The following is a 27367-nucleotide window of genomic DNA, read 5'->3' as shown; positions in this document are numbered from 1 at the left end:
ATCACAGTTTGTACTACTATTTTCTGTAAATCAACAAGCAACGTGTCTTGTAGCCAGCCTCTCCGAAGGCCATCACTCGGCTTTTTACTTGCCCAAGCCAGAAAAGCACAGGCGTAAGCGTTTGTCGCAGTAAGTCATGCCAGAGATCCAGCACGCACAACAAAAGGACCTTGGAAATGTAAGACGTCACAGGGATGAAGCCTTTATTAAGGTTGTTAATTACACCTGTACTACTCCTGCTTGGACGTATTAATGGCTCTAAGCCGTTGACGTTGATCTCTTTAGTTTACGTTCCAAGCTGAGCTTCTGAGAGGAGTCCCAAGTCAAAGTCCACCATGATTTAGGATCTCAGGAAAACAAGCAAAGTGCATATATCAACAGTTATTGAACCGCTTGATAACATTAGCTTTTCCTCCATTTTCTCACAATTCCACACCCCATCCACATTACCCCCAGTTCCTCCCCCCCCCCCCCTTTCACACCCTAATCGTTGAGACTTACAGAAAAATCTATTTCCACTACCCAGTGGAGAGGCCCAATGTTTCACCACTGTGTCTGATTGATGACGTGCAGACACCATCTCACACCCCGCTGCATTTTATGGCACCTCTGAGTTGGTCGCCATTCAGTGCATTTTTATGACAAATAATAACAGGAGATGTAATAGCTATTTCCCCCGGGGAGTAAATCTCAGCAGGGAGACAAGAGGATGGCCCGGCCAGACAGCTGGAGGACGGTCCCACATCAACAAGTTACTTAGGCTGAATGATTGGGTACATGGCTCTGTAGGGCTCGGGGCCATTCGACACTCACACGTGAAGGCTGTTCCCGAGATCGCCGGCGTTCAATCTGAGCTCTCAGTTCTTAAGGTGACAACAAAACAATGTGCACCACTTTAATACTTCAGAGTGGTTAGCTGCTAATCTACGCTCAGGGGGTAGGGGGGGGGGGGGACACGCTTTATCAGGTACACCACAGCACTCCAAGCTGCCTCCGCATGGCCAATGGCGTGACTGCAACTTACACATAGAATGCAGACGGCATCCAAGTTGCTATTTGAGCGAACATGGACAAGACATGAGATCGAAGTGTGTGTGCACTTGGGCTGATGTTGAGCAGGACACCCTCCTGAGATTTTCACACGTCCTCAGAAACTGGTGTGAACAACAAAGCGTGCACGCACCGGCAGCTCTGTGAAACAGGTGAGAAGATGACCCCCCCCGAGGCATGTTCAAGCCGACACGAAGGCCATACCTACTCCACCAACAGCTCGGTGCGAGACTGGCACGCAGAGGGATGCCTGTAAATAATGAACCAGTCACACCTTCACTACAGGGAAGAGGCACAAAAGGCAGCAGAGGACCAAAAGAAGAACGAGAACAACAGAGTGCTGATCTGAAGGTTTAGGGCAGTGTAGATGTGATGTCTACCTCCGCAGAGAATAAAGTACCTCTCCCTTTGTGTGTGTTGGTGTACTTTGCTTTGTTGACATAGCCGGGCCGGCCGCTCGTGCTTTCAGTGCATGTGTACCGCCGCTCTGCCATGCTCTCGTACGGCGGTTACAGCCGATAACGCGTCAGTTGCGGAAGCGTAGCTGCCACCCTCCGGTTCCTCTTCAGGTAGCTTAAACACTGACAACTCTGTCAGCACTTTTGCAGAGGGTTGCACTGTTAGCGCTGTTAGCTGCGAGCCGCCGGCTCAGCCGTTGCCATGTTGGGAGCCGTTGAGAGGCAATCAAAACGCCCCCGATCTCTGTCGCACCTTCAAATGGACCATAAAGCGGAGTAGATCAAGATGGCGACAGCCAAAATGCCAAACTTTTTTTCCCATGCTGGTTTATGAAAGAGCAGAGCTCGCTGCCCTTCCAACAAATCTCAATTCGTGGTGTTGCAGCAAGCTGGTGTCTCCGTGTCAAGAGGTTCAGGCTGATCGACGGCACGTAATGGTGCGGGCAGGGCTTGCTTGGCAAGCATGATGCCCATTATTGGCATCATTGGATGCTAGTGCACCTGAGCCTTGCTGCTGATCCGGTGCAAGTGCAACCACTTCTGTCCAACAGTCTTGGCTTTCTTAAATAGAGATTTCCAGCTAATCAGGAAGCATTCACGGACTTAAGTCCACTCCACCGACGCGCACAATCTTTGTAAATAAGACATTTTAAGACCTGAAAATGAAGGACTTAATCAAATCTAAGATATAACCGTAGTTATGCTGCAGTAAATCTGCGAGAGACATTGTCAGGGTCTTTAACACGAGACTGAATTGCACTTCTGATCATTGTACCTGAAAATTAAGAAAAATAAGAGGATTGAACCTTCGCATACACACATACAATATACACACCAACACACATACAGGTATGTGATTAAGTTGTTTTAGCTAACGTCAATAATCAGCTCGGCTAAGTGTATGGTTTAGGCTTCGGATGAGAGTCTTAGCTGCCGTTTGTGTGAAAATGTGTTTGAAAAGTGTCAGCGCCTCCCATCTCTCTCTGCAATCCAATAAAGCCAAAATGCAATCGAAATGTCAAATCGAATACCGTCAGTCGCCGCTACTGCATCTACAGTAAGTTGTGAGACAAACCACGCTTTAACATTCTTTAATCATCCAGGGAAGGATTTTTTTGCTGTGTGCAGCCTCTCTGAGCACATCCGTACGGTCGCACACACTCACACCTGGGAGAGCCGTCACACACAGACGCAGACGGCCTCTCGCTGTACTGCACGCCGCCGAGCTGCTCAGCAGAAGCAAACACAGCGTTGAGGTCACTTTTGGTCAGACAGGTCCAATAACTGCATCAAGTTTGGAATTACATCATCAGCCCCGCAGCGCTGTGTTACTACAGACACACGGATGACTCAACTCTCCAGGCTCACGGCTGCTGGAGACCTTTACCTCCCCCATGACCTGCCTCGCATCACCGGGGGTATAGACAGTGGAAACACATCCTGCGGGAGAAAATGTTAGTCAAAAAAACCCCAATGGAACCAAACATCTCTGGGTCCATGAAACACATTCAAAAAGCAGATGCAAGCTCATGAGGACGCACATGCACAAGAGCATGTGGGCAACAATCACATACCTGCTGCTGTCATTCACTTATACTGTGTAAGAATAGACTGCCACCATGGTAATGAAGAGTTATGTTGTGTATAAGTTATACACGACATATATCTTCATTACCATGGTGGCAGTCTATTCTTCTCTGTAGTAGCACTGCTCTCCGCCCACAGTGAGTTTTTTTTATTCGAACAAAATCAGAAACATTCAAACTGCTGTGTCTCAGCAGGTGGCAACCTCCGGTTCTGGAAAGTGAAGCCAATGCTGAAGTGCCTTAAACTTGCATTCTTTCTAATGGCCAGCAGGGGGCGACTCCTCTGGTTGCAAAAATAATTCTGATTGCATAGAAGTCTATGAGAAAATTACGACTTCTGACTTAATTTGTTACTTAATAAACATTGTAAACATGTTTATGAGTTCAATAACTAGTTTCAAGTATTCATCACAACATGATGTACATTTAGTAACTTATGGTCTTATTTAGAGTAAAACAGAAGATAAAGCTAGGTATGTTTTAAGGCGGGGCTACCTTGTGATTGACAGGTCGCTGCCTGGGCGTCGTCTGTGTTTCCGCCTTTGAAACTCTTTCAGTCTCTTTTCAGTTCATGAAAGTTAATCGTCAAATTTTAGTCACCCAGTTTTACTTCGCTTCACTCTCTCGTCGCTTCTGGTGGCAAAAAAACAAGATGGTGACAGCCAAAAACCCAAAATGGCAACAGTCAAAATGACAAACGCAAGGCTTCAAAGGGCGTCCTCTAACCAATGGGTGAGTTATGGTGACTACGTCCTCTTCTTATAGATTACTGTGAGGTTTGTAGATCAGCCAGAGTAACCCAGACATTGTCTGCACTTGTTTTTTGATGGCCCATTGTATTGAGGAATTGTAGGGCCAATAAAAGACAACTATCTGCATGCTTAGATGAATGACAAAATAGATAAATAACAGTAGAGACAAGTATCCCCTCAGCTAAAAGGGTCAGGGATCCAGCATCCATTCAGCCGGTTCAAATAGGAAACGTTGGACTAAACCGGAAAGCTGGACTCACCAGTGAGATCTGCTTCTTGCCTCGTGCCTCTCTTTCCGGTGGAAAACATCACAGACCGGCAGAGTTGGTCAACACAAACACGAGCATAGTGTGCGCAATTTGCTGATGTCACTAGCTATTAAAGTTGTCATTTTTCAAACACTCAACAAATTCATGGTGCCATTGTTTGGATCCATTAACGTGGAAGATGCCCAGTGCAGCTTTAAGTTTCATCTCGTCCCTGCTTCTATTTGTAGTTACAGCACGGTTACAGTAACTACAAGACGTTGTGTTGTTTTTCATCCCAATCAGCTCCTGATTCTGTATTCTGTGCTGGAGTCTTTAGTTACCGTGTTACTTAAATGGCCCCACTCTTTGCTGCCGGTTTTTGACGAACAGGTGAATACATAATTAGAAACTCTTTCCGAGTACATTTCTGACGTCCCAACACCGGGGAACACAAACAGGCAGGGTAAACAAGGCCAAAGCTGGCGGGAGAGCGTGTTTGAAGCGTCCTTAGAGAGCAGCAGATCTCTAGGCGGGCTAAACTGCTGTCAACTTCATCGATAGCGGCTTTACACCACAGTGCACACAGACAGCCCGGGTCCTGGCTGCAGGGCCCAGCTTTAAACAACTCCAGAGCTTGCTATCGAACTCCTCTGGCTGGCCGTCAATATCACCTCTGTCTTTCTCTTCACAGCCGTTAGCCCTGCCACAGAGAAGGGGGGGGGGGGGTTGTTGTGTTCTCATAACCACCGGGAGGCAGAGGACTATTTTGTCTCAGAGAAAACTTAAAGGCTGCAAGTTTCTCCCTCCAGCTCCACTTCCTCACACCTGCTCTGCACACCGTTACCAGAGCGATACATTTTCATGACACCATAATGAGATCCGGTGTGCAGCCGTCAGGCGGACACAGAGACCTGTGCTCCGTCCCACATCGCCGGTGATCCCTGAAGAGAAAATGAATTGTGTCCCTTGTTCAGCGGTCGCCTTAGCTGTTACTTTGGATTTTCCTGAAACCCCCGGCCTAAAATGAAGTGATTTTACAAATCAAGATACGGTTGCAAGACATCCTTTCAGCCACAGGCGTAAGCTGCCTTTCTCTTGTAGAAACGGTGGTTGGACAACATGGCTGTGAAGTTGCACGTGGGGCAAAGTGACGGACTCACAATGTTCATAATTCCCGAGTTTTGTTTGACTATTAAAAGATGAGAAATGTAAGGTGATTTGATGCTTTTACCAGTCTTCTCTATCCTGAGTGCTGGATAGAGCACTCCAGGGGTCATGAGAAGCTCAAGATGGTTCCAAGGAAGTGGAATAACACCCAGTGGGGAGCTCCTGTGGAGGAATACAAGCTCAAGGATGAAGGAAATACAAACAGGATGGAGAAACCGGCTTGGGTCCCAGCGGGTGGTGGTGGTTGGGGGGGCGGGGTAATACTTGCGAATGTGTTGCTGAATCCCATCATTCCTCATGTCTTGGCTCAAGGCGCCAGGCCTGGATGGCCTCATGTGACAACCTTAAAGGCTGATGGAGCACGGCCTGCTGCATCCACAAGCCTCTGCCCGCCAAGCCCTTCACCTTCCCTCATTTAGGGGCATTGTCTCGCAATGAGAATCATTTGTCACCATCGACTTGCTCCCATGCAGACACCCGAAGCGTTCTTTTCTGTGGATCCGAGCCCATTTCCACAGTTGGTAAACAGCTAAATCCCTCTCCCAATCAATGCAGCCTATTTAACTTGAGCTATTGACCCGCATGCCTCTCGACAGACTTCCGAGGCTGAAAAAATACAAACAAATTCGACGAGTGAGAGAGAGAACAACAGAAACGGTGGCGCACGACTATGAAAAGCCACATTTCTCAGTGACGAGCGTTTTGGCGGGCAGGAGGGAGGAAAGTGCCAGAGCGGAGGGAGCGAGGGAAAACAGAGGAAGAATGGATCGATATGAACAGATAATCACCAGCCCTCTGTCCCAATGTGTAAAGAGTGTGACATTGCAGAGGTGGGCACGGCAGGAAAGAGATCAATGGGCTGCTTTTTGTTGATCCGTAATCCTTAACTATCTATAAGTAATTAACCTTCAGAGGAGAATGCAGGGAAGGAATAAATGGAGAAATGAGAGGGGGAATAGCAATGAGCACGAGTAAAACAGAAGCTACCTTGCACGGACCAGATAAGCACGGGGAAATTAATAGTTGTCTCCACTGCTGCCTCTGCTGGTTTTATTTCTGTCTTGTATTTCTGCATTCTCTGTGAATGGCCGCATCTCCCTGTGGTCCTAAAGAGGAGGATAAACATAGCTGCTGTCATAGACCAGAGCAGCCTCGTCTCAGACTGGGAGCAAATGTTCCAAGATCTAAAGTATTTCTGGGTTTTTTTTTTTTTTTGGTCTGGTTTCTAAGATGAGAATCTAGTCCGATCTCATCATCTCTGGCCTGATGAGTGCGTCCTCTCCCAAAATAATTCCTGAAAAGATGGAGGAGGATCTTGTCAGGAGTCAGAGTGCCCTCTGTGGGCACAATAGAAAAACAAAGGGAGCGTTACACCCATGCCTTTTAATGGAGATCTTTTATTAATTGTTATATATATATATATTTATATTTTCACCTGCAGTAGGTGTGACAAACTCGACCCAAATGAACAACACGTACAGTTAAATGAACACAGTGCGGTCACAGTGGTATCTGTACAGGGTTTAATGGCGCACACACAGTACATTATCATCCTCTCAAACGCAATTTGACTTGTCATGAGTAAACTTCATAAGAATGTTATTGAAATCGGTCAGATTAATACACAATGATACGACGGACTGGTGGGTTTTTAATCGTGTGTGAAGTAAGAAATGTCATAACTTATTACAATATGGCCGCCGTAGAAAGCTTGAGCAACTGATTATGGTGCTAAAAGCGAGGGAAGTCATTTGAAGCAGTTTGAATTCAATTATGATCATTAGGTCCAAACTGAGCTCTTTCTCACAACCTTAAAACACACTGGAAAAATCTGATATTTATACAATAACAAAAGATGTCTTTCCCAAAGGCTCGGCACTGTGTCGCTGAAGCACTTTACCGGGAGAAACATCTGAGTCGAGTGTTTCTTCTTGGTTTACCGGTGAGGAAAGAAAGTCAAGTGTTAACTTTGTCTGCCGGAGGCGGTTCTTCACCAGAATGGACACCTGGAGACAGAAAAAGTAAAGATTCACTGAAGTGTGTCTCGTTCTGCTTAATCTGCTGAACACCAGTGATGTAGTAGTGAATTAAAAAATGTGGGAAACCAACGGATATGTGGATTTCTGCGGCCCTACATCATCTACTTCAATACGGAGGAAGAAAATACCAGGCATAATGATAATAATAAGTACAGGCGGGTACTGACCATCCAATGTAGCACTGGCACAGGTTTTCATGTGATGTGGCTTGCTTGATGAGGAGCTCCACTTGTGTTGGCACGTCCAGTGTCTCATCGTGAGAAAAGTCTCGACCTGCAGGGAACAAAGTGTCATCAGAACACCCGACCTTTACCAGGAGGCTTGGATCCCTCCCGTTTCAAGCACTTCAACCAGTGGCACCGGGGTGTTCTTAGGACTGTTCAGGTCCTTTCCTCTACACGTAGAGGTGGTGGGTCAGCTTACAGTGTGATCATAATAATGTGACTGAAGAAGGTAAAGTACGAGTCAAACATAGGACCACTTGACTTTTCCCTCTACAGCATTTCTGCACTGCAGCAGTTTTTTTGAGCAACTGGAAAAAAAACAACTGTGAACAAATCAGTTTTTAACATGAAGTTATTCCACAAAGATTGCAACTTTGTTTGCGTGGTAATTCACCATTTCCATTTCTTTTACTACTAAATACTAGAGATTTCTGTATTTCACCCACAGGCTTGTGTTGAAGATCAAAACTGGAGTCAAACAGCAGCTCGGTGTGGAACTCACCTGTAAGTTTGTCTCTCACTCGGTTGAGAATCTGAATGGCTTTCTTGTTGAGTGCCTCAGGTTGCACCAATCCTTCTCCGACTAAAAACCACAAACATAACGGCATCAACAACTACTACTGACTTAGAACCGGTGAATGCAAGAGCTCTCTCTCCACCGAGCCTCGCTGCAGCTCAAATCAACCGAAGTGCTGCCAAACAATAACACAGCGGTTACACCAATCATTTATGACAGCAAAAAAAGCTTTGAGTTGTTGAGAAACAAAAAGAAAATAAAACACACTAAAAGGCTTCAACAGATCAATCCACGGCAGACAGAATGAGCCGGCGACTCACTGAAGGAGTGGATGGACTCGGGCACTGTGCTGCCGGGTTTCTTGTGCGTCGTCTCTCCCAGGTCGATTCCCTCGAGGGCCTCTGCAGAGGACAGAGCGCGGCGGCAGGTTCAAACGTGTTCTTAACATTATCAGGTAGGAAACACGGCGCACGGTTAGTGTTGCAGACTCACCCACTGACCCGGCGGTGTACGAGTCGGTCCTGGTGCGGGAACGCTTGTTGCCTTTAGTGTTTGCTGTGGAAGAAACAAGGAAAGGTGTGAGAGTGAGTCTATTGTTTTCCCTCGACAATGGCTATATTGTATTTTTCATCCATCACACAGGAAGCAGCAGCATTGTTCTAACCTTTTTAACTGCAGAAGAAAGAAGCTTGCTTCTAACCTTTACAAGTAGTTAAGGCCATTAACTAAGGGTCCTACTGTGGTGTTGAAAAAGCTTGCAGTAATTTAAAGTGCAGGAGGAAACTGAGAGAAAGGCCTCATGGCCTGCTAACTAATGCGGGAACTGCAGGGTCAGAAACCATAAATAGTCAAAAAATAGTCTAAATAGTATTTTTAGAAACCAATTTTCATGATTTTATAACCGTTTTTAATTGTCAAAATAAATGCCGACAAATGATGTACGACAATAATTATGTGTTGAAAAATAAATAGAAGATGCTGCCCCTCATTTAGAGTAAAACTGATGAACGCTGCTCGTCTTAGGGGAAGCCAGACAGTAGCTGAGAAGGTGTGCCAGAGATATTCATTCACTTTTGCTCACTTGAATTGAACAAACGACCTTTAGACGTCTTGAAACGTTTCCTCTCCCAAATACGAGACAAATAGATTTTCATTCTACTACTTGGAGCGCGCTTTAGTTTTTTTAGCCCCGTCTGATTAAATGTAATGCTTCAAACTCTCAACCACTTAAAAAAAAGGAGTTTCTACATCAAGTGGAGTCACCCTCGCAAATGTATTCTTGTGGGCTGAACCTGTTCACGTCCAGTTTATTGTTATTGTCAGGTGACGCTGCCGTGGTTCCTTCAGTCCGCCACGTGAACTATGTCGGCCGTCTGTGCTCCTTTACGCTCAATGTACCGACGGTGAGCAGCTGATGATCTCTTACTGTCCATGAGCCTCCAGTTGAGCAGCGGGTCGTAGACGAAAGCCTCCAGCACGGCCATGACGCTGTCCCGGTGCTCCTTCAGCACCTCCATCACTGTGTGGCAGGTGATCCGGTAGTTACCGTCCAAGCCCGTCACCTGAAGCATAATCAGATGTAAACCGACGGACACAAACCTCAGGAGCTTTGTGTTTGCACGTTAAAGAGATGTCAATGTATCTGGGAGTTAAGAGGTTTGTTGGAGGTGCAACCCTGTGGTATGTAGATACATGCTTGAATTTTTCTTTTTAAACATGATTTTAACTCTAAAAATGTCTCCAGTTGTTTAGGAGATACAACTTAAACCTCTTAAATGTTTTACTTTTTCATTTTTCTTTGCTCATCTAATACAACACACAGCGAGTCGTGACTTCTGATAACACGCTGCAGAATTGCTAAAAACATTCATTAATATTTTGACTAAAATACAGAAGACAGTGGAGAAGAAGCTCAGACAGGATTCAGTTTAAATCCAGGAGTAAATGTAGCTTTAATGTGGGGGACTTTATTACTTTACTAAAAATATAAGAACACATTAAAAACATTTGTGTACTATTGAGGTTTTTTTAATTTATTTTTTAAGACGCAGTCATAGTCGCACTATTACAACAGTGTTTATCACAGCACAAGAGTTGCATACCTCCATGGCGTTGGTCAGCATCCTCGTCAGTCTGAATGGGATCTTCTCAGGGAACTTCTCTCTGGTCATGGCGACCTTTTGAAGGATGCAATGGGGGTCCGTCAGTCTCAAATCAAAAACATAAATTCATGGATAACGGATTGTAAGAAAAATCTCCTCTCACCTCAAAACAGTCTCCAAAGTCAATGTGGAGGATCTTGCCGCTTAAGCGGTCCAACATCAAGTTGGAAGGATGCCTGGAGAACAGAAACATCATCTCTGTGTTCATATCTTATGATAATTCTCATTATCATAACAATGTGTTCTTTTGGCTGAGAAACTCACCTGTCACCCAGTCCGAGGATGTAGCCCACCATGGACATCACAGCCAGGGAGCGGGTGTAATTGGTCCTCCTGTCGAACCACACCTGGAGGAGAGATGACATTATGACACCGTTCAAGCAGAACAGTGCGGAAAATGACATTGAAATCTCTCGCAGGCTGCTCGACGCCTCTTTCCAGACTCTGTACAGCATCAGGAGCACGAGGTATTCTTGTTTCTCTAAACGGATTCAATTTGAAGGGTTTGTGTGTTTGTTGGATCCTGTGAAGTCAGTGGTTTGAAAGTTCTTCAGGGAAATCACTTTGATTTTTCTGTATTTCCCAAAAATAATTAGAAACATCCTGAGACTGGATACACTTGAGAAAGTGTTTCCTCTGCATCAAATGAAAACCTTTCCAAAAATGACCTGCCAAAAATGTTGATTTATAGATCTGCATGTTTGCTTTTCTTCGACTGACCACTCTGGAACATTTTACCAGAGAACCTCTGGAATGTGAGAAAGGATGCTGGAAAGATCAAGGACTCTCAATCATCCTCCGCAGAGCATCTCACCTCAGAGCTGGGGCTCTTCAGCCACAAGAGCTTGGCCAGGTCGTCTCCGGCCGTGTTGTTGACGGCGTGCTCGAACACCTCCACCTTCTCCATCAGCGTCAGGTGGTCGTAGTCTGGGGCCATCTGGAGTAAACAAAGCCCGTTACACAAGCAGACTTTGAATTAAACTATGATGTATAAAGTTTCCAGGACAAACGCAATTTCCAGAAGATGATTAAAATACTTCAATGTTCATGTTTAATATGTTGACACGTCGAAATGATCTTTGCTTTCTGCCGGACTTCACCTTTCATAAACTACGGTTACTGTATGATGTGCTTTTGAGGCCAATATATTATTGAATGAATAAGAGATCAAATAAGTTGGTGGACTCTTCACACTGAATGTTTACTGTCTGCGTTATAACCTGCAGGGAAATTGAATTAATTCAAGTGAAAGACATATAATACCCGTAAGGATTCAACGTGTTAATGTAATTACAGCTAAGAGGTTGTGTTAACACTGAAGTATAAACTGCTTTCAGGTCAGAGAGAATGAGAAACGAACTAATCTGATGAAGGAAAAGGCGTTATATGCTTTTTATGTGTTTGCCCTGTGTGTACAACAGCTGAGTTCCCTGTGAACCTGAGGCAGAAGTGAAATTGTTTATAATTGTTTATATTTACTGAGCTGAAAGAAACACGGTGAAACTCCAAAAGACTTCAATCTGTCATTGTCTCACTCAACCATCTGCTTCATGATTCATCTACAACTGATTGATGGCCTGGCTGGCTGACTGACTGTTCAACTTAATATCTTGCCATTTAAATGGCTTAAACCCAACGTAACACATCATTAATAACACTATTAGTAAATTAAAAATAGAATGAGAGTCTTATTCAAAACATGCCAGCAGAAGGAAACATGTTCACAGTGCAGCTTCTATTATAGTTATTAGTTTTAGTCATTTTTTTCCTTTCCCCACAGTTTAAGTTGTGTGTGGTTTAAGTCGACGACAACTCAAAAAGTTTTAGTCCAGTCATGACATTTTAGTCTTTGTCTTATTTTATTATTAGTCTTTTAGTATTAGTCTTATTGAACGTTTCAGTCAATCGAGCCAAAATCAAATAATTTCGCCATTGAAGTCCAACATATTTTGTGTAAGATCTTATTTAATATTATCTGATGGATAAAACACAGGTTGAATGCTAAAGACTACAGCTTTGCTCCTCCGAGTCGTCCTGACTCGGGTCATTAGTGATGTGCAGGTCGGTCGCACCCGCCCGGCCCGCTAGGAGCATCGCTCAAGATGCACAAATACCTGTCAACCACCCACGCAAACCGGACCGGACCCAGAAAGAAGCACAATTGTCAGGACAGAGACGGAGTGAGCGTGTGTGTGTGTGTGTGTGTGTGTGTGTGTGTGTGTGTGTCTTACAGAGAGAGGGGGAACAGAAGGTGTTAGGTGTCAAAAATAAAGAGAGATTTTGATGTTTTGTATTTTTTTAAACAACATTTTAGTCCTGTCTTTTATTTTCTTTTTCAACGATATTGCTTGTTGATATTGACTCGTTTTAGTCATGGCAATGAAGCTTGTTGACATATTTCAGTGCAAATTAACTGAATGAACACTGAATTGGACATCATCATGTCATCATCCTATCTTTGAACAATGACATTTCAGCTCTGCCGTTCCCCTGCAGCCTTGATGTTCCTTCTTCAATCACACCACTCTCTGTAAAGCTTTTTGCACAGCGGTTGTTTGGGTCTTAACCCGCTCTGTCTCTGCTCACATTTGTCATCATCACTCTCACTTCCTGTGGTGACATTTTTCCAGAGGGAGGATTTTGTATGTATGCGTTCTCTATGCTTTATTGGGCATTTCTGACGCGGAGATATCAGGTTAACTCAAGACAATTAAGGGCCTGTGAATGTGTTTTCATTAAAGAGTAATTGGAATTCATCTTTATAATCACTGCAAACAGACGCTTCCTCAGCTTTGATGAATCTAGTTCGTATTTAGTATTAAACGTACGCACAATTCATGAATGAGACAACTGTTGGCCCAATACAGTGAACATAATGCAAGCACATTAGCTCATCATCACACATTAATGTGTGAGCATAATTAAGATCCGTCCTGGGAATGGACTGTAATTGTTTCTAACATTTTAATACTGCTGGGCGAGGTAAATGAAACTGAGAAAACTCTGCTGTAATCATGTAAACAAACACATACGTCGGCAAATAATGTCAATTCTGTCTGTTCAATTAAAATGCACGAGGGACGCACTGATTTATCGGCTGATATTTGCCTTGCAGTGGGCGATTTTTATCTGTTGTGTCAAGTTAGTGCGGACTGAATGTTGTGTTGGTTTGTACGGATCATGGATCAAATTGAAATGGGGGTAACAAACCTGGACAGCCCGCCCAAGTTAAGTTCATGCGTGGTAAACACTGTTTGTAATCGCCATTACAAATGTAATTACATTTAATTTCACAAAACAAATATCTTTGTTGGTCTGTGTAGCAGCTAAAGGGTCTTTTTTGTATTTTTAAGAACATTTTATGAATGTGAAAGGAGGTTATAGTAAAAGTTGTTCCATACATTTGTGCTCATTTAAAGACAGGGTCATGAAATGCTGACTGACATAACAGCTCCCCGGCACAGATGGGGTTTAAATAACAGCAACAACTAAGTAATAACAACAATAACAAGAACATTGGTATCGGCAATCGGCTAATATATTATTTTAAACATCGTATCGGCCGGTGCGTCCCTACTAATGGACGTTCGTGGTTCCTCACCCTGAGCATGATGCGATGTTCAATGTTGAGCAAAATCTTTTTCTTCTCTCTGTAGTCTCTGATGAGGGCGTGCAGAGTGTCACAGTGGGGCACCCAGCCAATCAGGCCCGAGTTGGTGGACAGCGGGATCACTGCGTAGCGCTGAATGCTGACGAACCCAACACGCAGAAAAGACAAACAAACGCCCTATTTATCTTCAATACCTTCATGTCCACAACTGTGAGAGTGTGTGTTGTGTGTGCTCCAGACAAGTGTGAGGTGTACTGTACCTCAGAGTCTGTGTGTGTGAGTGTGTGTGTGTGCGATGTACCTGAGGTTCTTGCGCAAGGACGCAGGGTCGTTGGCCAACAGTGTGTTGACGAGACCGAACAGCTGCATGACTCTCTCGTCCTGCCTCAGGTCCTCGTGGCCCTTCAGCAGGAACATGAACTCGTGGCCATTGCTGCCTGCAGAGGGCGCCACACAACACAGCGTCGATGCACCGCTCTCAGAAGGGTTGAGGAGTTACATAAGAAGGGTTATGTGGTTGGATTTGGCAGCTACTGGCTGTTCTCTCCAGGGTGCTCCCCTGCTGCTCTGCATCTCCATTACCTCCGCTTGAAGCAACACCGAGTGACTTTTTAGCAGGCGGCAAAAAATGATTTCATATGAACCCGGGCGCTCCCAGAGTAAGCTTGCTCCCCATAATCCCTCGCATAACGGTCGCCCGTGGTTTGGAGCGGCTCTCCGGAACGACAGATATGACGGGACTCTGCCATGGAAAAGAACCCCACAAACACACAAGTACATACTGAAAGTACCTTCTGAAGTTCACGTGAAGTTCTGTTGACTGCGGCAAAGGCATTGAACTCGATCAACTCACGAGGAGAGGAAAATATGTATCTGAGCACTGGATGAACTGTGACATCAACTAAATCCTCTTCAGCATCGGGAAGCTTTCAGCAGGACGGTGAGGGGAAAGTATTTAACTTATCTGAAGCGCAGACGACGTCACTTGTATAATTGTTCCACTATTTTATACCGTATTCTCAGCAGACTACAATGATTTGTACCAACACTGGAATTATCATTCCACCTTCAATGGAGTTAACCGATACTTCCGGTGGAACGAGTTCGACAGAGTCGCTGCTTTATCCTCCGTCTGCTCCTGATGACAATCCCAGTGAGCAATGTATTGTGTGTCACTGGGGGGGCCGAGTGCCGACAGTAAATCCAAGCGGCCCGTAGTGGGTGACAGGTCTTAATCTGAAGTCGCGCTCCGGGGGTCAGTTGATTTATTGGCCATCGTCTTTCACAGAGTGTGTTGTGCAACGCTGATGGAAAACGTCAGAACGAGGTACATTGTGGGCTAGAAAAAGAGTGAAGTGGAGCGAACCATTTGTGATTGATAATCTGAGGATTGGGCTTCTAGACAAGGTGACTTTATCGTGCCATGCCATTTCAGAAGTACCTCGGAGTCGTATTTCACGAAGCAGAGCAGGGCATTAAATGTCAGAATTACTTATTTTATGTATTCAAATGAATGCCAGTGGACGGTGTTGGGAGGATTACTGACAAATCAATCTGACCTGCATGCAAAAAAAATTTTCTCCGGAGAGAAAATGACAATACCCATGACTCACGACGTGAACTCCTTGTCAATTGAGTTTTAAAAAAGTACTTTGTTTTGGGTTTTTTTAGTGGTGATTGAGATTAATTTTGGAATGAATAAATCGCAGGTTTAATCTTGCTTCTGTTTGTAAAGAAGCTTTTTATTCTGGTGTATTATCCACACACAGAACTTTGCCACGACTGATGAATTCAAAATAAATAGCGGCCTTGGAGCTGTTTGGGTAAAGATTCTATGAATATTGAATTTTCTCTCATGCGATGGCCCACGCCTGCTGAAAGCATCCGACTACAGATGCTCTTTAATCTATTTTCCGAATATAATGGCTTCAGAGCCACAAGGCATGCGCAGTTTCCTGCTAATCTTACCCATGATGGTGAGTTTGCGTGGGCGCTGCTTGGAGGTGATGACCTGCAGGGAGGCGGCGATGGACTGGATGCGGATGATCGGCTGGTTGGGGTCATAGGTGCCTGGTACAGCCAGCTCCAGGTCCCGGCACATCAGCAGCTTTGGAGACACATATTGTAGCTCCAGGGAGGTCAGCTGTGGGGAAAGTTGATGAGGTGGAGATGTTAGCACAGGACGAGGCAATTTGTTTGTTGAAAACAAACAAAAGCACTGATAGCAACAGTGTTAAAGACACTGGCTCGTATCCAAGTTCAGGTCTTATGTGCAAAAAATTGTTTATCCACCACCTTTAATAAATCACTCTGTAGCACTTCACATCAACAGACGGCCCCTCTGCTTGTCGGCATTCAGTCTGTGTTTTAAAGCGCATTGAATCCATTTAAATGCTTTTACAGTTGAATGTATGGTTACCTCATCAACCCGCTGTGGATCTGCTGTTCGGATGCATCCTGCAGAGGGTTTTTATTTCCCTGCTAATGCCCAGAGGGGGAATAAAATGCTCCCAGCATCTTATTATGTCGCTGTGTATTTCATGCTGCTTACTGTAACGTCAAAGCAGGGAGCATCCCCCCCCCCCTACAGCGGGACCGCGCAACAATGTCAAATAGTATTGCCGTCTCCATTTGCTGTGTGAAGCGAGAGCTCTTGAAATGTCGTTGTGCAACGACGCAATGATCGCAAGGAACGACATCTAGCGCTTCAATTTCACCTGTGGAGATAAAGTTTAAGCCCCTCTCCTCCTGACTTAGCAAACTGACTTTGAGTAGGTTGCCAAAGCAAATGGCTAACAGCCTGTGTGAATCCAGATATGGATACGGTGTCTCCATGTGAACGCTTTTCTACATACAGATCACTATGGGAATAGTAATGTGCATATTAGCACATCCATATGTCTGGGATATAAGAGCGTTTGTAAGAGCATTTAGATACCAAGTGTATTAAAATCTTTGGTGAAGGAAAAGGGAGTTTAATTATCAAGAGAAGAGCCATCTGCTTTTAAAAGGAGCGCTGCTTTCCCATGATGCTCTGCCATTCCTCTTCGACGTCAATCATCCCTCTGAATTCCCTTTACAGACAGTACGCGCGCAAATTGACCTGCCATGAGATCAAAGAAAGAGTCGTGACGTAAAAAGGCAAAATATATCTCATCACACCCGATGGACATGTGAATGCAGAGCTGGTGGGATGTCAGCTCTACTTTTACCGGGAGCCTCAGAGTCTTCTCTCTCCTCGAGGATTAGTTTTTTTAAGAGGACAACTGATTCAGTGCTCTGCGACTGAGTAGTGTCACTCACCTGTTGCAGCTGTTTGGAGATGCGTCTGAACACATGGTAGTAGAGGTCCCAGGCCTGGGTCAGGTCTTTCACGTTTCCAGAGCGCATGTACTTCCTGCACCAGTCCTGAGCCTCCATCAAGTCCCTGCCGTAAGCCTGTGGCATGAAGTGAGACAAACACACTCTGTCCTCGTACAATGACTCATTCAACTAAACCAAAAACGGTTTGCCAAAGCGGGACTATAAAACTGAATGTCACGGCATTAACATCACCGCTCCAACTTGATGAATGCAGGGTTTTTCAGTAAGTATTTTGTTTTTAATAGCGCACATCTGCAACAGGCAGCCTGAATGGAAACATTCAGAGCTAGGGTCACTGGTATGACTTATGGCTGTGAAGTAAATAGTCCTGTGTCCAACTCACACTCATTGTGCAGTAACTAAATATACATAGTTCATTTTACAATGCCTGTAAAACACATTCATCTGTTGTTTTACGGTTTCGATTTACAGTGTGTTAATGACACCTTTTTGTTTTAGACGAATCAACAGAAAAGATTAATGCGAGAGTGAAAACAAATCTCTGCAAACTGATGTTTACAAGGCGGTATTTACTTTTTCCACATCTTGAGAACTAAATTCAGGAACTGAATTAGGAAGACAACATTTGTATTTGAGTTTCTACAACAACAGTTTAAAAAGAAATTTGTGGCGTGATTGTTGATTGTCGTGCAACTTTTAATCTATGTCGCACCGGGGGACATGCAGAGGCTTAAGTTTGCGGTGTAAACTCGAAATTCAACCCCAATCTGAGATGGCACGCACCTGGTTAAAAGAGGTTTCTTTGAGGGTCTGTGGTCCCCTCTCCATCATGGCATGTAGAGGCTCCAGCACAGCGAACATGCCCTTGACGTTACGCTCGCCGAAGTAAAGACGCGACGCCTCCTCAAGGCCCTCGTGCCACATCTCGTGCCACAAGATGGCCACCCGGATAAGCTCCTCACTCACCTGGATGAAGGAAGATGAATGAGGTCAGACTGATACTGCCCCTCCAAACTAAGGGGTATAAGATATCAGGCATCTGGTCCGCATGGATATTATCTACATAATATCTACATTCATGCATTCTTTTCATTTCATGTTTACAGCAGAGTGCACGGTAGAGGCAGAGGAAGAAGTTCAGATTTTATGACACAGATTGATGCACATCTGTAACGCGGGCACTTTTGTTTTTTATGGGACCAAAGACTAAACATGAACGTGAAAGAGAGATGGAGGAGGCAACGAGCAACTGACACATTTATTCTGCAGGCGCAAAACAGACAAACAGAAGTTTTACCCCTCAAGAAACGACCTTTTCTGAGGAAAGGGTGAAAATGATTTGAATGAGTAATGATAAACAGCAATAATTTAATTCCTTTACCATGATGGCCTGCTGGACCAGAGCGTTGCAGTGTTCGCACATGTTCTTCAAGATCTTGTTAGCAGCATTGTGGCGGGCGGTGGTGGTGGACTTGGAGGCCACGGTTAGTGGGTAGATCAGAGCCTGGGAGGTGAACAGAGAGAACAATCCAACACTCACCGACCGTATTGCTTTAAGTGGCCGCAAAAGGCATGTTCTCGGTCCTGTTCTGAAACAGCGGTATGCGTGAGCAGACTTACTTGGGGATGATACCGTCCGATGTCTGTAAGCAGCTGGTGGATGAGGCGGCCCACCAGGGCTCGAGGAGTGTCAATTCGAGCGATGAGCTGAGGGATCACCTGCACAGGCAGACACATAATGGAATAAAACCTCAGTGACCTGGCTTTACCTGTGTGATATAAAATATAGCATCGATGCCACAAGAGCTCAAATCAAAAGGTTTTAGCCATGTCCAAACCTTTATGCATCGTTCATAGGGATTCCTTTAACACACTTCTTTATCTCTAGGCTAACTCCGTGTGTGTGTGTGTGTGTGTGTGTGTGTGTGTTACCTGCAGCCAGGTGTCTATTTGAATGGTTTTGATACCCTCCACCAGGGCTTCGTTCACTTCAGGCCAATGGCCGTAGTCAAACCACAGAGTCAGAACCCTGAACAGAACAAAGAGCAGTGCCTTGTTATTCAGGCTCATGACACGGTGCAGTCACAATGAAACCACTAGAGGTCCTCCCATCCCCACGCACCACTTCTGCTCAGGGTGTCCATGAACACGGGGGCTGTTAAGCTTGCTTGGACTACTTCAGTCACTCAACTCACCTGAGTGTGTCCTGCAGGTTATTGCCTCTGGAGAGGGAAATGGAGCGGAAGAAACCTTGTACAGCAGGAACTGTGTACAGGAGCAGCGTCTTGGAGAGGTCCTGAGGAGGGTCAGCAAACAGCAGATGCTTCATGCAAGAAAAGAAGCTATTAGCGAGAAGGCATTGTACCGGTGTCGAACATTTGTGGGGATGGCGAGGGAAATGTACTTGTGTAGCGCTTTTCTAGTCTTCCGACCACTCAAAGCGCTTTAACACTACATGTCATCATTCACCCATTCACACACTGATGACAGGGGCTACCATGCAAGGGGCCACATCAGGACTATCTAATCATTCATACCCATTCGTACGCCGCAGGAACAAGTTGGAGAGTCTTGTCCAAGGACACATTGACATGGACTAGCGGAGCCGGGGATCTGCGTCAGTATTTCTACCTTGGAGTGCTGGGAGAGGAGAAGAGCACCTGTAGGCGGGGGTGAAGAGGGCTTAACTCTCTGAGGCTCTCACCTCATTGACCTTTTTCTGTCCCGGTGAGGGCACAGGACTGTGGTCGGTGCTGTCAACCTCACTGTCGCTGTTGCTGGCTTCGCTATTAGCGCTGGCGGCGCCAACGTGCCGCGGCTCGTCCCGTCCATTGGTCTGGTGTTTGTAGTGCAGCACCGCCTCGAAGTTCATCACCGCCCAGGCGTGCCAGGCCTGCGGACAGATGACACAAACTGAGTGAAAAGGGATACGAGGTGGTGACTGGAAACAACTTGCATGTTTGTGCATGATGTCATTTTCCAGTTTACTCAGGGAGAAACATGATTGGTTAGAGGGCAATAGAATGGGTTCCAAAGTTATCCTGCTGACACAGCTGGGGTTTGAGTGCGGCTACAGAGAAGTCTAAAGTGAAAGGTCAGAGTTAAAAGGGAGACACTGACCTTGTACCAGTTGCGGTCATGCTCGGTGGAATGGCTGCAATACTGCAGAACCTTGGGGATGGTGCTCTCGTTGATGCCCTGCAGACTGAGCTGCCACTCCCCCAGCTTCAAGAAGCACCTACACAAAGGAAAGGGATAGATAGAAAGGCAGGAGGGGGACAGTTCAGCCAAGACTATCATTTAAATTACACTTTGCCCAACCTGTTGGAAGATTGATTGTTTGCCTTCTACACCAACATGTAGAAAAACTGCACGACAATGAAGTGGCACCCGACCACTGAACCTCCTGTGACCAGCTTCGATTCTACAAACGATAAACACACTTGCTGACATGTTCTGGCATTCAACAGAAAAACAGTTGCTGAGGTCAGAGGGCAATGCAGTTCATAGAAGCTCTGCAACAAGAACTCCATCAATGACTACGCGACGACATACGAGACAACGAAGAAACGTCAGCAGGAGTTTAAAACCGTGCTTATTGTCGTCATTGCTTCTGGAGAGTTGGCAGTGAGCCGGATACAACAGTTTGATGTCACGTAGGCAATAATCAAAAGCATCGCTACTTAAAGCAGCAAAGCATGTTCATCTGCTGAAAGGTCCTGGGATCACAGCCGGAGACTTTCAATTATCCAAACATTTTTTTTCCCTTTAATTTAAACCGACTGTGAGCTTTGTGGCATTCTGAAGAGGACTTAGCGCTATCCGTCACCCTCGCACACACACACACACACACACACACACAAATAGTAAAACTAGCCGTGTTTGGAGCGGCCAAGACGTATAACTCACACACAACTACACTAGACTGAGCAACTGGCAAGCACTGCCTCGTCGACCCCTCCACCAGCAGCCTGAATACTGCTTGCAGAGCACCTCCAATGAGTTTTTCCGGGAATTGCGTGGTTGCCTCTGAGTGCTTCTCCATGCGAGCGCACAGTCTGGGTTCAGCGCGTCCATGCCAAACTGTTTCCGTAAACTGTTAGCGGGTTGAACTTTTGGGGAAGAGGCCGGAGGAGGCCAGGATGTTTGGGGACGTCGGAAAAACATGTTTGTTTCGAACGGCGACGGCAAGGGTCAGTGATCTCTCGTAAAAAAGGGCGCTGAAAATTCCACTGGATTCTTTGGGGGGGAGAGTGGAGGCGTCCACGTGACTGTGCGGACGCGAGCATCTGACTGAGCGGTCCAGGTGTGCTCCATACCACGCGGCCGACCTGTCTTCATGAAAGTGTGTCAGCACGTCTGGAGAGCACCCGTCCTGACTGACATTATACAGGTGTTTCCCCCCAACATGCATTCCTCAGACAGACAGAGTCACGCTTTTTCACGATGCAAGAGAGAAAGGGGAAAAAAAAAGCCCCTTCTGCCTGTTGTCACGCTTGTGTGCTGCCATGTATGATTTATGAGATGGGCGGCTGCACGTGACTGGCGTGTGTTTGTCCACAAGACCCGAAGAGACGACTGTATGATTTACTGTACACAGCATAGGATTATAGCCGTCTGCTGCCAGGTCACATTTTGTACTTGTTTTGAGTCGTTTGACCAACATGATGCTACAACAACAACCATCACACACCTAAATGAGACAGCTTACGACATCCTCCTCAAATATTTTCATGAGCCCACAAGAGCATGCAAGCAACTTCTTTAAGACTTTGAAGTCATTCCCGGCAATTTGGGGGAGAATAAGAAACTTTCCATTCTCTAATCCCCCAAAATCAGCGTCTGAGAACACATGGTAGCTATTTAAATGTCACGTTTAAAAAATAAATCCGGTGTTGTGTTGACAACTGCTTGAAACAGACTCCAAACAGCTTCTTATCCCACAGCGAGGCGATCCCAGTGGAGAGGTGCCAACACTGTGCCAGGGCTGTCAGCCGAAGAGCACAACACCCGGGTGAGGGGAGATGCAGGTTCAGACACACCCGGTCCTTTTAACACCTGCGGGCACATGTTTGGTAGCCGTGTGGGACAAACTGCACAAACGGGATCATTTTTTTTGAGACGTTTGAGGTGAGACATTTCCGAGAATCTGGCCCGCTTTGAAAAAAAGACCACGGCGCGCCAACGGTGTAGCAGGAAAGGTGCTAAGCCGCATTGGGTCACGCTCATAAAAAAGAAGCAGAACAGAACAGAACCTAACCCTAACCCGAACAACCGTACACGACTCTGTGTGTTTACAACACGAGGGCAGAAAATACATGAGGTTACTTTTTCCTGACTGACGCGTGGTGCGTTGTGTGCTTTCTCCATCGTGCTGGAGTGGGTGTATGGAGGCTGGCACAGAGGCACAATCTGAGATGTGATGCTGCTGAACCCCAGATAAATGCATGATGCCCCATTGGCACGACTTCATGGTGAACTTGACCTCCTCTCGGGAGCTTCACCGGTGATATTTACTGGAGTCGGTCGCATCTGTGCATCCGAGTGAAGAGATAGTGAGTTTTCTTCAAAGCACTCAATGTTTTAAATCTACCTTAGTACTTGTAAAAGCTTGATAAGAAGAACTTTACATGTAACGCTAAGACATTAGTTGCAACATTGCTCACTGTATTGTAATATAACTATTATCACTTTCCTTTACTGGTGACGTTTCTTCGTGAGGTTAGCAGATGAAAGCAGCAGGTGAACACTGCTCACTATCTCACAAACCACCAAGAGGAGTTTCTCAATTATTTGTCTACATTCACGGACTCCAGTCACACATGCTGCTTCTGACTGATCTCCAGCTCGTGTTTACTCGATGGCGACATAGTTTATAGATGCCCCTTGGTTCTGTTCAAATGCCTTTGACCACAAGAATGTGCAGGTGGTACTTATTAGTCTCTGCCTGGATCGAGGCATTCTAATGTCAAAACTACTTTGTGGTTATGTAAAACCTAAAAGATTTTGTGAAGCATCTCTCTCCAGAACAGTCCACTGAATTAAGGACTCGACTCAGTTTCGGGGTGAGCCTTGAGATCAAAGCTAATTACACCAGAACTTCATTTGTTTTGAGAGTTATTTTAATGAAATGACAGTGAAAAATGTCTGGGATTCGATCTGTATTTTGGGCCATCCCTACGGAAGCCTTGAGAGTCAAGTGAGAAAAAAAAATGGTGGCCCATTTTCCAAGTCTGATCAAAATTAAAAATAAGTGAAAAAAGAAATCAGGATAATCAGGGCAATCTCTTTAAGTTACTCGTTGTTTTTTTTTCAGTGAAACAGCTGGGGCAAACTTTTTAGGTTTCTTTCTTTTCATCTGTGAAAACAAGTGAAAAGGTGACATTTCTTTTACAAATGTTTATGTATGTTTAGCTGTAATTCTTTCCACAAGAGGCTGAAATGCACCACTACCCCGTGTTCTAAAAAGGACTGAAAGCATTCATGTTTTCTTCCGGGTGAGTCTTAATCTCCCCATGTACTCTAAACACAAGGTACATACATTTATCAAGTTATGTAAATTAAAACTCACCTCGTCATGAATGCTTTAAGTCCTATTTAGAACATGGGGTAGTGGTGCACTTGAGCCTCTTGTGGCCGAAATGAGTTTTACAACTACACACACTTAAAGAAATGATCCTTTAGAAAAATTTAAAAAAAAATCACCAGTAAAATCATTTTCCACCCACCTGTTTAAAAAAAATGTTACTTGGAAAAAATGATCTTTTCCCCACTTGCCTATCGGGACTTCCGTACATCCGTCATTAAAAACTGTGAATGTCTGTACGGGCACACAGACACTTGATATCCACCATAGTTGTTTTTCTGACTTGTCATACTGGAGTAAGAAAAGCACAGGTGTTGCTGATAAAGTCAACGATGGCTCTGCTCTGTTGTCCCAGTAAGTAGCCGTTGACGCCTGTGCTTTTCCTACTGCGACATGTGAAGGGTTAGGGTTTCAGAAAAAGGCAGACCTGGCCATCAGTTTGTGGAGCTCCTGCTTATGCTGCTGGTCCTCGGCAGCGATGGCGTGCTGGGCTTGCTGCTGCATCCCTTGCACAAAGTGCTGCATGTGCTGGAAGGCCTCGATCTGGAGAGACACAAAGCAAAAGGCGGGTAGAGCGTCACCGAGAGAAACGCGCTCGTCTGCGGGGTTTTGGTTTGTGACAAACGGTGAACAGACGGTGCTAAATTGACGAGGACACTAAGTTGTCACACTCGATATTTATCTGTGTGTCCTGCCAGAAGTGACACAACTATATGCCATTTGTTATCATCATCTTACTGCTCCTACAGAGCCGACGGTCAGTTTAATGCTGGACAGCTGGAAGCTTATATTACAGCCAGGACGACGCTGTGACGCTGCAAGGTAGAGGCAGCCGTGCCCAAATTTGGGATGTCGTCCACAATGGAGAAAATAAGGGCCGGACATACTGATCCAGATGGCATATTTGCTGTGGCCAGCATATTGTTTCAGACAATTCATCGAGGAAATTCATTTGAAAAATGACATTGAAAAAAACCTGATAAAAGACCTACTTTTGCATCTCAGGAGCGAACAGTCAATGTGTCCGTTACAGATGCGTGTGTGTGTGTGTGTGTGTGTGTGTGTGTGTGTGTTTTAATATACTCAGATTTTCCTGGTGAGCAGTGCAGCTGGCCCGAGCAACAGCAACGCTTATGCTCACACTTACCTAAGTCCCCTCATGAGACCTGCGCTCTGGAGCCACAAACACTATTCAACACCTGGCAATAAATGCCGGTGTGTTTGAGGGGACAAATGGCACAGGGCAGAGCAGTTCAATCCCAGGCTGCTGCGGTGACGTGCACGCACACCTGCAGTGTGCCGTTAGGTCACCACTGCTGGTAGTTGGGAGTTTGGCAGGTGTTCTTGTGCCGGACGCTCGGCCACAGAAAGCACAGCTCGTTCAGAACAAACATTTACGTTTATTATTTGCGCTAATATTAAGTGAGGCTTACTTCATCCACCGTTGCCATGGATACAAGAGAATAAAAACAATGTTGACTGAAACGTAACAGCCGAGTGTGTTTTACTGATGGACCCAGGCTTTTAGGAAGATCAAAACCTCTCAGAAGTTACTAAAGACTGAGAGTAAGTTGCTACAGGATTCTAATGAATGCAAATTTAACCAAACTCCACACTGCAATGTCTGAAACATTAACAATGTCTGTCAAATCAGAAGAACACTTGCAAATCTCACGAATCACAATACAATAAATCATAATCGTCTACCTGGATGAACATTTTAAAAGAAGATAAAGCTGCCGTAAGAAGATATACTCATTAAATGACACCTCTGGGAGTCTAACTTATAGAACAGTGCATAGGATCCAAACTAAATGTGAACATACGTCCAAAGGAGGAAACGCACGTACGGCAAAACATATTCTGATTTCTAAAACCTTGTGTACGCCTGCCAGTACGCAATATCCTTTTATAAATCACAACCTGTAAATGTGCGCAGCTGGTTCATCCTCACACACCGCCCTCCACACGCCCACATTCAATCATAAATGGTCAACGCAAAGCACCTTATGAATGAGGATGAATGAGGATGAGCCTGCTGATCAGTGGTTCTCTACAGTGAATCAGAGCAACTACCAAGAGAAAGAACACTCATTCCCTCCTGATTCTTCCAGTCACGCAGCCCTAACAGAGGATCTATGGTGGAGCAGCGTGCCACCGCAGTATTTATATGTTTACAACGATCAGACAGATTGCTTCGAAAATGGTCGCTACAATGGTGGTGAAAGTCTGCCCGGTGAGGTGACTGGAGGTGGTGTGTGATATCACCGCGGTTGCTCCTCTGCTCCAGTGAGCTCTGATACTCACATCGGATAGATGTTTACAGTCTGTGTTCAATATGCTGGAGTGTAATGATTCCTCTCACGTGTAATTCCTATAATCTGGCTTCCATTCATGAACTTTCTCGCCTCTTTCAGACCACGGTTATAAATGAGACCCCAGAACTGTACCCAGGTAAATACAGATGTTCACAGTTTCAACATGTGTTAAGATGTCGGGTTTTTTTACTGCACATTATTAATTATTTTGTCTTGGCCACATTGATTTCTAGCTGGCGAATGCGACCCCATGTTTGAAAGGCTTCAGTGTGGGCCACATCTGCAGCGACACCTCGGGTCTCCCCCTGACACAGACCCTCTGATCCAGAGAACTATCGACGTTGAGATCAATGAGCCTTTTATTGAGCTAAATCCCACGGACAGAACCTTTAGGATGCATAAGGTGTTTTGTAGCTTTATTAAGCCGAGTCAGCATAGAGTCGCTTGTGCTACTGTCGCTGTTATAAACGAACTGGAGCGGATCCAGCGTAGTGCCCACAGTGCTGGTCCAGTGGCTGGCCAAAACTCCTTCAATTTTTTCACACAATATGGAGGTTATATAGCAATAGGTCAAAGGTCATTTGGCTTATTTGCACATTGCTTTTATGGCACAGGCCGTATTATTGAGAGTTTCCATGATTTTAGCACTGTGCCCGTGTCTAGGAGGGACTGAAACAACCTTGGGGGGCACCGTTTTAAAGAAGATGGGCTGGACCAGTGGTCTTATTTGGCTTCAGTTCGAAACACGACATAACCTTTTGGCTAGCTACCTGCATATACAACAGTGAACTTAATTTATACAAGAATTTGCCATTTAAAGTAGCCAGTCCTCATCACGTTGGTTTCATGTTATGCTTCAGGTTTACTGTTTTTATATTTGGTACAAGCTTCTTTTTTTCAGAAGGCTTTTTATGGCTACGGTTACCGAAAGACAACCGACTACACTAAATATATAATAATAGTTCTGGGAAGCACAGTCATTGTTAATGATCATAAAACGCCTCTTCCAGATCCTGGTGGGACGGATTCATTAAGCGTGACAATACAATCACAGGGCTGGTTGCAATTTCCATTTTACGGTTTGTTAGTGTTAATGTTTCTTAGGCTGTTTCCTTCACAATGTTCAATTAATTAGCTGTTTATGTCACTGACGTTACAGTACTTTAAACCCTCACAATCTGGAAAATTGTAAACTCTGATTGTTGCCTCATGTTGCACTAAAAACGTCCATACAACAGTAATGAACATCAGAACTCTTTAGAAGAGAACACGATGCCCGTTGCCATTTATCCTAAAAAAGTAATACCTGTTTTTTCGTCAAGTACA

General features: G+C 45.1%; 1 protein-coding gene across 1 annotated transcript in view; it reads right to left on the bottom strand.

Moving 5' to 3' along the window:
* Nucleotides 1-6729: 6729 nt before the first annotated feature.
* Nucleotides 6730-27367, bottom strand: part of mtor (mechanistic target of rapamycin kinase) — an 80672-nt gene continuing 60034 nt past the window's right edge. The window contains exons 37-58 of the mRNA XM_079273783.1: nucleotides 24151-24266; nucleotides 20258-20375; nucleotides 19842-20030; nucleotides 19333-19460; nucleotides 19070-19166; nucleotides 18758-18856; nucleotides 18519-18641; nucleotides 17921-18103; nucleotides 17117-17251; nucleotides 15782-15956; nucleotides 14115-14250; nucleotides 13805-13952; nucleotides 11018-11140; nucleotides 10468-10550; nucleotides 10307-10379; nucleotides 10144-10218; nucleotides 9468-9603; nucleotides 8534-8596; nucleotides 8362-8442; nucleotides 8027-8107; nucleotides 7468-7573; nucleotides 6730-7267 (exon numbers count right to left, since the gene is read on the bottom strand). Of these exons, the coding sequence (XP_079129909.1) occupies nucleotides 7252-7267; nucleotides 7468-7573; nucleotides 8027-8107; nucleotides 8362-8442; nucleotides 8534-8596; nucleotides 9468-9603; nucleotides 10144-10218; nucleotides 10307-10379; nucleotides 10468-10550; nucleotides 11018-11140; nucleotides 13805-13952; nucleotides 14115-14250; nucleotides 15782-15956; nucleotides 17117-17251; nucleotides 17921-18103; nucleotides 18519-18641; nucleotides 18758-18856; nucleotides 19070-19166; nucleotides 19333-19460; nucleotides 19842-20030; nucleotides 20258-20375; nucleotides 24151-24266 (2484 nt within the window). The 3' untranslated portion in view covers nucleotides 6730-7251. The remainder of the gene's footprint in view (nucleotides 7268-7467; nucleotides 7574-8026; nucleotides 8108-8361; nucleotides 8443-8533; nucleotides 8597-9467; nucleotides 9604-10143; nucleotides 10219-10306; nucleotides 10380-10467; nucleotides 10551-11017; nucleotides 11141-13804; nucleotides 13953-14114; nucleotides 14251-15781; nucleotides 15957-17116; nucleotides 17252-17920; nucleotides 18104-18518; nucleotides 18642-18757; nucleotides 18857-19069; nucleotides 19167-19332; nucleotides 19461-19841; nucleotides 20031-20257; nucleotides 20376-24150; nucleotides 24267-27367) is intronic.

This window comes from Melanostigma gelatinosum (assembly GCF_949748355.1).
Source record: "Melanostigma gelatinosum genome assembly, chromosome: 8".
Lineage (NCBI taxonomy): Eukaryota > Metazoa > Chordata > Actinopteri > Perciformes > Zoarcidae > Melanostigma > Melanostigma gelatinosum.
Note: the sequence above shows the minus strand (reverse complement) of the source record. Positions and strands in the feature narration are given on the sequence as shown.